This window comes from Eptatretus burgeri, chromosome 2, assembly GCF_056783735.1.
Source record: "Eptatretus burgeri isolate ZD-2024b chromosome 2, Ebu_testis_v1, whole genome shotgun sequence".
NCBI classification, from domain to species: domain Eukaryota; kingdom Metazoa; phylum Chordata; class Myxini; order Myxiniformes; family Myxinidae; genus Eptatretus; species Eptatretus burgeri.
In genome coordinates, this window is record NC_140962.1 from 9853602 (window position 1) to 9869464 (window position 15863).

The following is a 15863-nucleotide window of genomic DNA, read 5'->3' on the forward strand; positions in this document are numbered from 1 at the left end:
CTTGAAATTTGAAGATGATTTGCATATTTCGTCATTGAAGTCAACCACCAATTATTTTTGAAGGTCAAATTTGTTTTATGGATTTCACAAGTATCATGCTATGCACAATATCTTTCTTGAAAAAAAAATTTCACCAAGTTTGTTGTTCTGTCGTGTTTGTCTCTGTTTGTCTGTTTGCTTGAAAACTGTGGTGAAAAATCGTGTAACAATCGTTCTGAATTTTTTTTTGTATGTAGGTGACTGGCCAAGGACAGCGATGCTTAATTTTGATGAAGATCTGAAAAAATTTTAAGTAATTCTTCACCATTGAGAGATCGGGCCAAAAACAATATATAGCAGAATATCTCTAAAGGTCATAGATGGATTCCGCCGAAACTTGGTGGACAGGTTGGGAATGCCACTTGGAAGAATTGATTAAATTTTCGTGAAGACCCGAATCCAGAATGGATACGAGATTTATTTAGTTTTTAACTGATTCTTCACCACTGAGAGATGGGGTTAAAAACGATATTGCATGATATCTCAAAAAGTTGTGGATAGATTTGAATGAAACTTGGCGGACATGTTGGGACAAGGACAAAATAATTCTATTTTTGTGAAGATCCGAATTCAGTTTCGACAATTTTTTAAGCGATTCTTTACCATTGAGAGATAGGGCCAGAAACGATATATATTATAGCACGATATCTCAAAAGGTTATGGATGGATTTTGTAGAAACTTTGTGGACAGGTTAGGTGTGTGTCAAGGACGAATTGATTCAATTCTGGTGAATATTCGATCCGGATCCAGATACGAGAATATTTTTTTAGTGATTCTTCACCATTGAGAGATGGGGCCAAAAACTATGCTTCGCATGACATTGCAAACAGTTGTGGATGAATTATGACAAAATTAGGTGGATGAGTTGGTTAGGTGATGAGAACAAGCCCATTCGATTTTGGTTAAGGACCGGATCCAAATTCAGCCTATAAGTGGGAGAGAAAACGTAAACTGTTCAGCCATACAGAGGTATACACTCTACCCAGTGCCGTTCTAGTTTTTACTATACTTTCCACACAAAAAAATTGTGAATATTTCACCCCTCCTCCTCTTGTGCTTTTGCCTATCCTCCCACATAATAATGGTTGATGGTTCTTGACATCATGCTTTGCAGCAACATTAATATAGAGTTTTACCTTTGTGATTAAGAATCACGAGGCAATCGCTGCATTTTGCAAGGATATAAATGTGACCAGTGCGTCAACATGCTTGCAAAACTATGCAGAGATGGGTATGAGGCCACAATGCATGAACCATCTCCTTAGTGTTACACCCAGAGAGTGTTCCAATGAATTGATTCCTTCCTCAGTGAGTCCCTTGTCAATAAGACGCTGTTGATTGTTTACAGCGGTTGTATATTTGCGATAAAAATGACATTTACAGGGCTCCCGCAGACAGGCCAATAAGGATAATGAATAAGATATGAAGATAATGAAGAAGATTCATAAACTGAGATGTGAACAGCTTTAATAGCCGCTGAAGGCTGAAACAAGGTGGGGTCCTTACGGACTCCTGCAGTTGCAGCAATTAATCTGTGCGCTCTCTCGGTGAATTGTGGGCATGAGAAATGGACTCTCATTGTAATTGTGTGATATTATGAAAATAATAATATGAATGAGCACGAAGTTGTAAAGGTATGAATGAGTGAGTACTGCTGTGTTCTCATTATTTATTTGCGATTAAAGAAGCTCTAAACATAAATACTTGAACTGTATTTATATTTGGGAGGGCACAATGTTATTTCCATGAGGAGCTGACATTTTGTTTCAGGATGTGCACCTAACAAGCATGCCATGAACCACGCCATGTTCATGGGTTGAGATTGTGGCCGTGAAGACCTTGAAGGCCTTGTTCACACTGTGGACCATTCTGTATATGCCCCAAGGGCCATTACCGTGCTCTGTAGGTGAGCCAAGCCATGTGCCAGGCAGTTCATTTCCATCATGTGATTTTGATGAAAATGAACTTCTGAGACATTGGTCGTTTGATGATGTGAATGTACACATGCAGGTGAAACACAGACTATCAATATCAAAGATACAATTTCCACAATAATGCTCACTTGAAATGCCAGTCAATACAGCCTATGTTGAAGTTGTGCTCTAAATCACGTTTAATATGTTTGAATGAGCAGGTTTAAGACATCACCGGAGGCTGGGGACATATAAATTATAACCATTGACCCCAGAATCACACTGCTGTTTCACCATTGTGTTTTTCTTCTCTTTTGAGCAACTTTCGGCGTGCCTACCCATCGCTTCGCTAACAGATTTCATCAAAAGACAGCATGTTGTACTTCACAAACATATTCTATGTCAATCCGTGAATCTCAATGAGGATGTAAAATTAAGAAAAGTGAAACATGCGAAAAATTCAGCTGAAATACAGGAACCTGGCATTATTGTTTTTGCGCCTGTCGTCGAGGCTGTGCTTCTTACCTCCACCACAAAAGGTGGTTGGAGGTTATGTTTTCACCCTTGTCTGTTTATCTGTCTGTCTCTGTGAGCAAGATATCTTAAAAGGTTGTGGACGAATTCAGACGAAATTTGTTTGGTAGTTTGGGTGTGTGATGAGGACAAACTGATTATATTTGCGTGAAGATCAGCATACGAGAATTTGTAAGTGATTCTTCACCATTGTGAGATAGGGCCAAAATCGATATATATCATCCATCCATCCATCCATCCATCCATTGAGACCATACTCTGTGCAGAGTGTTGGTGCTGCCTCAGCAGTCTCCTTGGCGATTGGGCACAATCCTGGATGGGTCGCCACTCTAACACAGGACACCAGCTTGCTGGCACTCATTTTGCCGACCTCGGAAGGATGACAGGGCAAGTTAACCCTACCTGGTATTAATCCAACAGCTGAGCGGGATTTGAACTCAGGACCCTAGGATCCCAAGCCCACCACCTTAACCATTAAGCCAACACCAGGCATATATATAGTATGATATTTCAAAATGTGAACAGACTATGACAAAACCTGGTGGATGAGTTGGGTGTGTGACAAGAACGAGCCAATTCGATTTTGTTTCAGGTCCGGATCCACATCCGGCTTATCAGTGGAATACAAAACTTAAACTGTTCAGCCCAGCGGAGTTATGTGCACTACTGAGTGTCATTCTTGGAGGTTTTGTTTTCGATCCCTGTACTTTTATATATTTATGCCTCCGATGAGGAAGTCCCCGAAGGCATTATGTTTTCGGGTGTCCATACGTCCATGCTAATTTTCTATCTCTTCTCTGCAACCGCTTATCCAAGTGACACAAATTTTTCACCAGAGCTGCGACTTCTCAGGTAGATTGTTTTAGTTATATTTATGATGTCATCAGTCATGTGGTGTGGCAGCCATGTTGGAAAAAGGAAAAACTTTGGGCCTCTTGATCTCTGAAACCGCTCCATGGAATAAAAATTGAAACTTGGCACATGTCATGTACTCCACATGGGAAATGAGTGTGATTTTTTTTTTCATGATGTCATGGGTGGCTTCATTATGGCATCATAATTGCATACATCAAATGCTTTATCCAGTCAGTGTAAAAATCTTTGAGGATCATCTCGGGTAAAATAGTATGGAGTAAAAAATGATTTTGATTTGATTGTCATGTGGGTCGGCAGCCATATTTTTTTTTTCACATAAAAGTCTTCAATAATAATGTGGGGGGAGGCATATCTGTTGACGTCGCAGAGTGCGGTTCTAGTTTTCTCTTGCTTTGAGAAGTATTATTAGCTTATCTGAAATCCATTCCAGATAAAGTATTGTCATCGCGTGCCGTCTGTCTGTCTGTCTGTCTGTCTGTCTGTCTGTCTGTCTGTCTGTCTGTCCGTTTCCTTTTTAAACTTCTCCGGCCAAACCGCGGGGCCGATCCGGCTGAAATTTTGCAGCAACATTCCTCTCCTGACTCGTTACAGGAATCATGGAATCATAAACTATATTACAAAGCTTGTTCTGATCACATGACAAAGTATGTCAAAATGGCCGACTTAGTAAATTTCTTCAAAAATATTCTTCTCCAGTAACATCAGTCAGAATCCTACCAAATTTGGGTTACAACATTAGGCTAGGGCAGGTATGTAAAATTGCTAAGATCATGCCAAATCACATGACTGGAAGTGTTTCAAAATGGCAGATTTTTTGGGGGTGGGGGGAGAAATCACGTAAATTCCTTTCAAAAATCGTCTTCTCCAGACCCACCAGTGAGAATGCTACAAAATTTGGGTTTCAACATTAGGACAGGGTTCTGATGAATTGTGGAGGCCATGCTGATCACATGACTGGAAGTGTGTCAAAATGGTGGTCTTGCAAATTCCTTCCAAAATATTCTTCTCCTGACCCACCAGTCAGAATGATATCAAATTTGGGTTACAACATTAGGACAGGGTCCTGATGTTAAATTGTGGAGGCCATGCTGATCACATGACCGGAAGTCTGTAAAAATGGCCGACCTGGTCAATTTTGGTGAAAATCGTTTAAATTCCTTCAAAATTTTTCTTCTGCAGACCCAGCAGTCAGAATCCTACCAAATTTGGGTTACAACATAAGGCTAGGGCAGGTATGTAAAATTGCTAAGGTCATGCCAAATCACATGACTGGAAGTGTTTCAAAATGGCAGATTTTTTTGGGGTGGGGGGAGAAATCACGTAAATTCCTTTCAAAAATCGTCTTCTCCAGACCCACCAGTGAGAATGCTACAAAATTTGGGTTTCAACATTAGGACAGGGTTCTGATGAATTGTGGAGGCCATGCTGATCACATGACTGGAAGTGTGTCAAAATGGTGGTCTTGCAAATTCCTTCCAAAATATTCTTCTCCTGACCCACCAGTCAGAATGATATCAAATTTGGGTTACAACATTAGGACAGGGTCCTGATGTTAAATTGTGGAGGCCATGCTGATCCCATGACCGGAAGTCTGTAAAAATGGCCGACCTGGTCAATTTTGGTGAAAATCGTTTAAATTCCTTCAAAATTTTTCTTCTGCAGACCCAGCAGTCAGAATCCTACCAAATTTGGGTCACAACATTACGACATGGTCCTGATGTTAAATTGTGGAGGCCATGCTGATGACAACACCGGAAGTCTGTCAAAATGGCTGACGGTCAATTTTTGTGAAAATTGTATAAATCCCTTCCAAAATCTTTTTCTTTAGACCCACCTCTCAGAATGCTAACAAATTTTGGTTGCAACATTATGGTAGGGTAGGGATGTGAATTATATTGTGGAAGTCACACGTATCACATTACCAGAAATCTGTCAAAATGGCCGACTAAGTCAACTTTTGGGGAAATTGCATTAATTCCTTTCAAAATCTTCTTCTCCAGACCCACCCGTCAGAATGCTACCAAGTTTGGGTTACAACATTAGGACAGGGCCGAGATAAGCTACAGGTCCAGTGGTCGTATTTTTAGTTGTAATTTTGTGTGCTCCTTCCATGTCCTAAAGGGTTCCTGCTGTCATCAAATAATAATGTTACCCTTGCTCCCATGTATTAAGTTCCCATTCTTGCTTTTTCTTCTTCAATCCCAGAAAGATGGGCTTTTTAAACAGGTAACTTTGTAATCAAACGGACATGAATTTTGTTCCAAATCAATGTATTATTAGCTTGCTAACCGTGGAAATATTTTATTAGCTTTCTGATGGCACCATTTTTAATCGTATATGATGGCAGGAACTGTAACCTTAAAGCTCTTGGTCCTGCTTCTTATTTTCTGGGACAGACAGATGGACACATGGATGGACACATCACCTTTGGGTGATACTGTAGATATTAAACAACTGTTTATTATATAAACTATAAGAGCAAGTGTTGTTTCCTGTTTATATCTTCATCGCATATTCTGGTCCAGTGATTTTATTTTCACATTTCATTCCTTAATTTATTTTTTCCCATATAGTGACAAAATTACAACAAAATATTCGATATACCAGCTCCAGGTGGGGTACGTTTGATTTGTCATAAAACATAAATGGTTAATCCGAAGAAATCTGATGCAGAAATGTAATTGATGAAAAGAGAATGGTTGATTTGCTGAATTTTCTTGCGACATCGAAGTAAACATCTAATTTAATTCCTAAATTCTAGCTCCAATGCAATTTACTCTCATGTGGTCCCAGCATTTTCATTCCAGTCATAAAGCCTAACCTGTGTGAGTCACAAAAATGATTGTGGTCAGACAGCAGCTTGGCACCAGCTCCTTCTAAGATATATTTAATTTCTGATTTATGCTGTGAAAGAAAGTGCATAGAATACAAAAAAGTTCCAGTTATGGAATGAGTTTGCAGCACAAGCAGGGCAACAGGGATCCCTCATGGCTGCAATATGACCTTTGTTGATAAAGATCAATGTTTTACCCTCATTACTCACCCTGTATGGACCATTTGTTTGAGGACATATCTTAATTACAATTACAGACTCTTTAAATGGGGTGAAGGCAGAAGTGGAGGTATAGCCCCAGCTCTGCATATTTATGCTGTTGTAAGCACAATGTTGCTACCTTACTTGCTGGTGGATCTGTATTATTATATAGGAAGTGTTGTGGTGAAAGGGAGTATCAAGAAAGGAGCAGCACTAAGTGTGGTCTGATGCCATGTCATACAGCACTTGGGAATCAGCAGAGACGAAGTTCAAGCTCACTCACTGCGCAGGTGTTTGGTGCACACTTAGGCAGTCAGATTCTGCAGGTGAGCACTTTTCAGATGCTTGCACATGAAAACCCCATGCACATCGCTGCAATCACTAACCTACACAACAAATCTCAGCATGCCTTGTGCAACCATTTTGACACATTTATCTTGTCCTTTTTCCGTTAATACTTTAGTTGCCCTGAATAACATTGGTGTGCAATCATTTGTGGATTGTTTGCCCAATTGTCTTCATAGCTCAAGATATTTAAAATTGTGGACCTGGATAATCATGCCACACTGTACCCACATTACTGTCCCAGTCGCTCTTCTGTGATAAGAGGGTGTGTGATAATCTCCCACACACCTGAACACTTGCTCAGTGTAGAACACATGTTGTCTGTTTTTCTTTTTCGATCTACAGTCGCTGGATGGTTTCGTCTTTGTGCTGAACTATGATGGGCGCTTTTTGTACATCTCAGAGACTGTTTCAATCTACTTGGGTCTTTCTCAGGTAAGTTCACCAAGAATGTTTGGTTGTCAATCAATTCATCAACCCATTTATCCATATTTTTGTCCATCTCTTCATACATCACAAAGTGCAACATTCATTTAATTGTAGAAACGACTACTGATGCTAGTAATGATACAAGTAGTGTATCATGGAGTACGGTAGTACTCCATATGTCAGGATGGCATGGGGAAAAAATGGCCGCCCATTCATATAGGTACAAAATTATATGCTTAAAAACTACTATAGTTTTACAGCGGTTGTACATTTGCGGATATTGAATCCCTTTATTTATTTGTCGTTTCTTTGAGGAAAGTGAAGTCTTAAACTTTCAAAAGCTAGTGCTTTTATTCTCGAATATTTTAATAGCGAGCAAGATGTAAAAGACACCAGAATGCATTGCTAAAGTACCAGTTTGAGAGAACTCATTGGTGCTAGGTTTGAGTACAACTGACCCGAAGCGATTTACTGCCTCCTCTTGTATTGTGTCCTTGGTTTTGAAGGTCCCATATTGTCTTCTGCAAAACGATGCCGTTGTGTTCCATTATTTCAGCCAAACCTTTTTATCTGGTTTGATTGTGAATTTTAACCACCCTACCTGCAGTAACAATTGGTACCTTGCAAATCCATTTGCTCTTTCATGAATAACCACATACATTTACATTGTAGTGCCCATTAAATAACCTATCAAATTATTTTTTCCCAATTGAAACCTGATGATTCCTAAAAACTAGAAAACGAATCCCAAGTATCCATGACCTACCCTATGCTAATCATATACAGTAGATTTGTAAGTTGGTGTGTACAGTGACACTTGCAGCGTACTCTTCAGATCGACATCGTTTAGTTTTGAGGTTCATGAGCAAAAGAAGGAGCCGGTCTTACATCGTCTTTGAAATTAATAGAGCATGGCCAAATATGCTTCAGCTCAGCTCCACATACATACGACCCTATAAACATAGCGAAATGCACTTTTTTGCCATTTAAACTTCAGGATTCACTCATATTCCTTACTTTTCAAAACCTTTTTTGTCTTCCATCACAATTCTTCAAAGTCAAGGCAAATCACGACCTTCAATAACAAATGACAGTTGTTTGTCATTGTTTTTGTATTCGGACAGTTTAGCATGCTAGATATGCTAAAAAGGTATCTGCATTGATTTTACCTGCATGATGTGGAGAATGTCACAACCCACCAGGTGTTTTTGTCCCCAGATCAAGTAAATGAGAAAATTCATCCTTAACTCTTGGTCAAGTCAGCTCAGGTTGGTTTTTTGTGATGGGCACCCCGTAAATTATCTTCAAAAGGGGTGTTTTAATAAAGCAAAACACCCAATTTTCATTCGTGCATGATCCTGGGGTTCCCTTAGTATGCAGGCAAAGATTGGGCCTGCAAGGTTTCATGGTTTTGGAGTTCTGGAGGAGACGGATGGATGGACTTGACAGACAGATGGGCACAGGTCAGGTCAGGTTTGGGAACATGCACGCATCGCTGCGTCCACTTTCCGCCGGTACTCCAGGGGCCTCCGTCTGGCCATCCCCCAGGGCAGATGCCTGGCCCATCCCCATCTTCTTGAGATGCTGATCAACCTGCTGCAACCACAAGGCACATGGTCAGCCCATTGGTCTCCTCCACTCACGAGGCTCCCTCGCTGAGAGAATCTGGTAAGCAGGATCAGCGCCAGAAAAACGAGCCACATGTCCATACAGCCATGACTGACGCTCACAGAATACGCAGGTAACAAATCTCATTTGAGTCTCTCTCAGCAACTGCTCGTTGGACACAAGGTCCGACCAGCGATAGCCAAGGATTCTTCAAAGAGACCTGGTACCAAAGGAATTAAGTCTCCATCTCGCATCCCTGGTCAGAGTCCAACTCTCACATCCATCTAGGAAGACTGGAAGCACCAAGGACCTGAATACTCGGGCTTTCGTCCACCAGCACAGGTACTGACACCGCCACACTCCATGATCCAGTGAATCCATGATTCCCCAGGCCCGACCCAGACGCCTCGACCCCTGGCTCACAGCCAGCAGAGACATGGATATCACTACCAAGGTAAGCGAATCTCTCCGTGACCTCAACATCCTCACCACAAATGTGTAGAGACAAGATAGAAGCATCCAAGATGTCATTAAAAGCCTGGATCTTAGTTTTGACCCAGGAAACCTGTAATCCCAGCGGCTCTGATTCCTCATTCAGCACCTCGATGGCCCCCAAAAGGATATCCAGAGTCTCCGCAAAGATGACTGCATCATCTACGAAATCAATGTCAGAGGTCTTGACATTCCCAAATGATGCACCACAGCTTGATCTTTCTGACATCCTCCCCAGAATCCAGTCCACACAAGTGCTAAAAAGTGTGGGGGCCAGTACACACCCCTGACCTACTCCAGTTACAACTGGAAATAAGTCGGTGATTGTATCACCACATCTCACAGTACTCTCAGTACCAGAGTATAGTTCAAACAGAGTGATCAGTTTTGGTGGCACCCCACGAAGACCAAGAATCCTCCAGAGGGCAACCGATTCACTGAATGGAGCACTTTGCAGAGCTCAACAGAGGCTGCAAGCAGCCCCTGCCAAAACTCTCGTCTGCGTTCGGTGAGGACCCGAAGAGCAAGGATACGGTCAATCATTGACCTCTTTGATTTAAAGCTTGACTGCTCTGGATGCTGGTGCTCAAGCAGATGGTGGCGAACCCTATCAAGAATTATCCGAGCAAAGACCTTGCCTGGCACTGAGAGCAGTGCCACCAATATGAGATTTAACCACCCACCATGATCTCGCCACTATCCCGTCTCCGAACCTCAGAGAATGCTGCAATACTGATGTTCAAATGCTTGAGCTCAGATGATGAGACAGGTGATCATTCTCTCTTGGGGATAGAACATTCCAAGCACCCACCCGAAGGGACTGCCTCAGGTTAACCCAACGAGACCGCCATCTGGTGGACGACATCTCAGCATCACCCTTATACACACTACTGCAATCCAACCCTGGAAGGTTATCCCATGTTTTTCCTCCTTTCATCAAAGATTGGGGGTCCTAAAGGTTTTGCCCCAATCCCATCATCCAGTGAGCTGCTCTGTGAAGGGCAGCTCCACAGGAAGTCCTCCCATGGAGTGGGTTTTCAGTTTTATTTGCGTTTTTAGTGTGTTTTGCTGAGTGAAGGGTTTTACAGTGGTCGGAGCGCAAATCCTGCCACCATCCTCCTGAAATAGGTAACCCAACTGCAGGAGGCCGTCCGCAGACACAGTTGGGCACTAGATACAGATGGCTGTTGGCTCAGAAGGAGCTCCTCCGCCCTTTGACAGGTTTTGTTTTAATCCTGCTGAATGTCCATATCATACACCCTCCTCACCAGAAAACCTGGTCCGGGAAACAGTTTAGTTGTTGACAACCCGACCATAAACAGGTTAGTACAGGTTTACATGGTACCTGTAGCAAGTCACAGATCTAATCTGGCTTGACCTGACTCACAATATAATATTGGCTGCTCTATAATTAACCCTTGGCTGCTGTATAATATACTAGCTGGGGTACATGACATTGATTGGAGCTGTTCTAATCCTGTTGGCATTTTGAAGAAATCAAATTTTGTTTTTATGCCTCTGCTGACAAAGTCGCCGGAGGCATTATGTTTTTGGGTCGTCCGTCTGTACGTACGAACATATGTTCGTCTATGCAAATTTTCTGTTTTCTTTGCAACTGCTTATCCAATTGACACAAAATTTTCACCATCAGTGCGTCAATACATGTAGAATGTTTCAATGATAATTATGACGTCATAGGCCACATGGTGTGGCAGCCATGTTAGAAAAAAGAAGAACTTGAGACCTCTGTTTCTCTGAAACAAATCAATGGAAAAAATTGAAATTTGGCACCTCGCAATTACTCCCCATAGGAAAGAGCGTCATTTTGATGATGTCATAGGTGGCTTCATTATGACATCACAATTGCATACGTCAAATGCTTTATTCGATCAGTATGAAAAATTTTGAGGGTCATCTGCGGCTAAATCGTATGGAGGAAAAGAATTGATGACATCATCGGTCACATGGTTCGGCAGCCATTTTTTTTTTTAGCTCATCTGGAATGCAGATATGGGGAGCTTATGGGATGGCGCATCTTCAGTCAGTCAGTCCTTCAGTCCTTCAGTCCGTCAGTCCTTCAATCTGTCCGTCCGTCTGTACATTCGTCCGCAAACACTCGCAACTTCTTCTCTGAAACTGCATTCACGATTTTGATGAAACTGGACCACAACCTTCATCACCATACCAGGTATGCACCAAAGTTTGTTCATGGCATTAAAAATAAAAATCAGGCCCGAAGGGGGTCTACGGAAGACTGCCCCCAAAGTAGGTATTTGCTTTCTTCTCTAAAACCACACAAAAAAATTCGTTGAAACTTGATGACAACCTTCATCACACGTGATGCACCAAAGTTTGTTCACGACATTAAAAAACAAATTGGTGTCGAATGGGGGTGGTTGCCCCTCAAAATATGCATTTGCTTTTTTCTCCAAAACTACAAACACAATTTTGAGGAAACTTCACCACAACCTTCATCACTCATGATGTACCAAAGTTTGTTCACACCATACAAAAAAATCGGGCCCTAAGGGGGTCTATTGGTGGTTGCCCCCCACCCTCCCCAAATAAGTATTTACTTTTTTCTCAGAAACCACACACAATTCTGATGAAACTTGACCACAACCTTCATCACAAGTGATGAACCAAAGTTTGTTCACAACATTAAAAAAAAAATCGGTGGTCTAAGGGGATGTACTTGGGGGGGGGGGAGGAGGGGGGTCCAAAATATTTATTTGCTTTCTTCTTTGAAACTACACTCAATTTTGATTAAACATGACAACTTTCATCACCCATGATGAACCAAAGTTTGTTCACGCTATTTAAAAAATCGGGCCTAAGGTGATTTATCAGAGGAGTTGCCCCCTGAAATATGTATTTGCAACAACGTTGGTTCATTGGTACGTTTTTCTGATTCCACCCCATGTTGATTTCCTTCTCAGTATCATTATATTATCAGGTGAGCACCCAGGGGTATTGCCCCAATTCATTTTAACATAAAAACCTTCAAGAATCTTCTTCTCTGAAATGGCTGAACAGATAGAGTCAAAACTCTATAGGTATGATCGCACATCCATGAGGAACAAAAAGTTCTCCACCTGTGATGTCATAACTCACATCGTTTGGTAACTGATTTTTTGAAGGATAAACCTTTAAAAATCACTTTCTCCAGCACAGCTTGACAGAACAAGGGGAAACTTCACCCACATTTTCCCCAACCCTTGGGGATACCAGAGTGTTCACGAATAATTTATCGGTCACATGTTCTGGTAACTATATTGGATTGAACAAAAATCTTTTAAAAATTCTTTCTCTTGAACCGCTTCATCAATCGATGTGAAACGTCGCAATTATGATTGAGTGGTCATGGGGAATATATTGTTGCAGCCACAGGTTTCGGGTCTACTACGGGGGAATATCCTCACTTCCCCTAGAGGCCTAGGACTTGTCGTGCCTGCGGCTGCCAAGCACGAATAACTTCATGTCGTGGTGGGTTGCTTGGCAACCGCGAATGCCAAATAGTCAACCACGTGGTCCATCTAATTACCACATAACTGAAGGTCACGAGGTATCCTGATTGGCGGACACACCCTTGGTTATGCACTCAGCTTATCTTAATTTGATCTTACTGGGGCAGCCGAGCAACCACTTGTGCGTACCGGACTTGGATGAAAACCAATTAATTGGGGAATTATAACCTCCCAGACTAACCTTGGTGTGAACAGCGCTGGACCAATGGGGAAAAGACGAACACAGACGGATCGGAAATGAAGTTCGACAAAAGGGGATTTATTATTTACAGGAAAATGTAAAATGCCAAGATCCGGTGATGTGAAGCATTTTAATACCCACACGATCAATCAAAAAGGGGAAATGCAGTTTATAAATGAACATAAGGATAATGGTCGCAAGCAATTGAGAGTGCAAGCGAGTGCAGGAAAGAAAAATGGACAAGAAGCAGAACTTAACTCTTTGCCTTACTTACTGGCTATACATTAGAAATGGGTACCCAATCAGACCAACTGCAGAAGGAGAAGATAAGGGTAGAAAGAGGAGATAAATGATGGGGTCATCGGCCTCTTTGCTTACCGGGAGGGGCAGTCATGTCTCCGCGACCCAAACACGAAAGGGAGTAGTCAAAAGGAGGATGATGTCTAAAGGTGATTTAATCGTAGAGGTGCGGTGGGTGTGCGAAGTGCGTGTGGTGCAAGAGGAAACTGTGAAAGTGCATATCAGTGGTTTTGCCCTTAAAAGTACAGTTGGTGGCTGCGAAGGCCTCATCAAGCTCCTGCTTTCAAGTATAACGATATATCGGGAATGCAAAGAAAAGAATTGCGTGAGATAAATAGCCTACTTTGTGAGAATTCTAAAGAGTGGGTATGCGTGGCTTCGCTTCGGCCCTAATTATTGCGTTTGCTCTGTCTGCCCAATGCTCCGGCTTCCCATATCCAACCCACCAATGTGAGTGCCACTATTCAAGCCCTGATCGTTCTCTTGCAAAGCCCCATGTTGCAAGCACATGACGAGCACCAAAGCCAAGAACCAACGTGCCGCAGCAGCGGCTCTTCTGCGCTTTTATAATCGTTCAACGAGGGCGTGGCCTAAATGTGGATCAAAAAGGTCTTTTGGGGTCATCTCCACTGCCGATTGGTGCATCACCATTTTAGCCCTGCCCACGCCAGACCTGCACGACGATTCTTGCGCAGTTGGTCGCTCAACCACGGCACACGCTGGAACCCCCATGATTAACATGGGTGGGGGCTCAGGACGTGTTACAGGCACAGGGGCGAAGCTGTGAGCTCGGAATTAATTGCTTCTAGGAGAGAATGTTGCGATTATTTAGCAACAGGAGGCTAATGGCCAATTGGTGCCTATTGTCCTGATGCTTTCATAAAGTCCGCAGAATGGAGGCGCTTGTCATTGTGTCCTGCATTACCTCCCCCATGCTTCCAAGCCGCGGCAATTTCTGTGGGGGGGTGTAGATCAGGTGGTGATGGAGGAAGGTCGGTTATTCATGTGTAGTGGAAGTGACATTGTGGTTCGCGGGTTGTGAGGTTTTTGGGTCTTGGAATGATGAATGGCATGTATCATGTCTTGATGCAATATAAATTAATGTGTGAAATGAAAAACAAGAGTGAACTAGAAGAGCACTCAGTAGAGCGCATACCTCTGGCACGTAATGCCTGATCCACGAGAACATATCGTGCCCAATACACTTTTGAAATAACATGCTATATATCGTTTTTTGTCCTATCTCTCAATGGTGGAAAATCACTTAAAGATTAAATAACTCTCGTATCCAGATTCGGATTCCAATCTTCACCAAAATCGTACCAATTCATCGTGGTCACACACCCAACCTGTCCACCAAGTTTTGTCCGAATCCATCCAAAACTTTTTGAGATATAGTGCTATATATCATTTTTGGCCGTGTCTCTCAATCCTGAAGAATCACTTTAAAATTCTTGAAATCGGATCCGGATCCGAATCTTCACCAAAATCGAATCAGTTCACCATTGTCACACGTCCAACCTCCTCACCAAATTTCATCCGGATCCGTTCCCAACTTTTTGAGATATCCTGTACACAAACAAACAGACAGAAAGGGGTGAAAACAACCTCCTTCACCTTCGGTGGCGGAGGTAATAAAAATGTGCACTAATAATTGATATGGGTTGTGTTCTTATGTCATCTGAAAGAAGATTATGGGGAGGTTGAGTCAGGCGACAGTTTGGTCTTGGCACACAATTCAAATGAGCTTTTGGCGCTATATGCGAATTTGCCAGCACCTGAGGCACGATAGAGCGATTAAAAAAATATCAAACTTATTTTTTCAAAAATCTTCCTGAAACCACTCCATGGCACTCATTGTTGAACCTATCTGAAAGTTTGTTGAAGATCCATTTGGCCATCTCTGAGATCAGACACAGACAGATAGACACACAAACTGCTCTCTTATAGTATAAATTGTATCTGCAACGCTAAGGTACATTAATGGTATTCTAGAGTACCGTAGCTATGTATTTTCATTTTGATGCAAAGACCAGAAATAATTGCTTGAATATGCATAAAATAGGAGCATAAATCGACTTGTGTTTTTTTTTACCCTTTAAATATAATGAACTATAAGACTTTAACTGTGGTTATAATGGTTAATTATCAATGTGTGCATCCATGTTGATTAGCTGTTTAGCTCTTGGAGATGTAGGATGTGAGTAGTGAAGAGGTTAAATCTTCTTGCATTGACATACAAGAAATTTGAATTTGGCCTCGATTATGTAGATTATTTTTTCGTTGCATAATTCTCCTTTTCCTCTTTCTCCTCATCTTCATTTCCTTCATTTCATTACTCAACATGGCATGCAAAACCAAGACATGGCAAGTAAGATTATTTCAGAGGAGTGTGGGTAGGGCGTTGATCTAAATAAAGATAGGGACATGCATAGATAACAATTTTTGGTGATATACAGGTGGAAATGGCAGGCAGCAGTATCTTTGATTATGTTCACCCTGGGGATCACGTTGAGCTTTCTGAGCATTTGGGAATTGTGGGACCAAGAGGAGGAGATACACCCAGTGGAGACAGCATGCCCTG

At 42.0% G+C, this 15863-nt stretch overlaps 1 protein-coding gene across 1 annotated transcript in view; it reads left to right on the plus strand.

The window, feature by feature from the left end:
- The first annotated feature begins 373 nt into the window (after window positions 1–373).
- Window positions 374–15863, plus strand: part of LOC147031407 (neuronal PAS domain-containing protein 3-like) — a 160484-nt gene continuing 144994 nt past the window's right edge. Inside the window, exons 1-4 of the mRNA XM_085862600.1 lie at window positions 374–1946; window positions 6641–6723; window positions 7088–7177; window positions 15739–15863. The exon at window positions 15739–15863 is cut by the window's right edge and continues 47 nt beyond it. Coding sequence (XP_085718726.1) covers window positions 1916–1946; window positions 6641–6723; window positions 7088–7177; window positions 15739–15863 — 329 coding nt within the window. The 5' untranslated portion in view covers window positions 374–1915. The remainder of the gene's footprint in view (window positions 1947–6640; window positions 6724–7087; window positions 7178–15738) is intronic.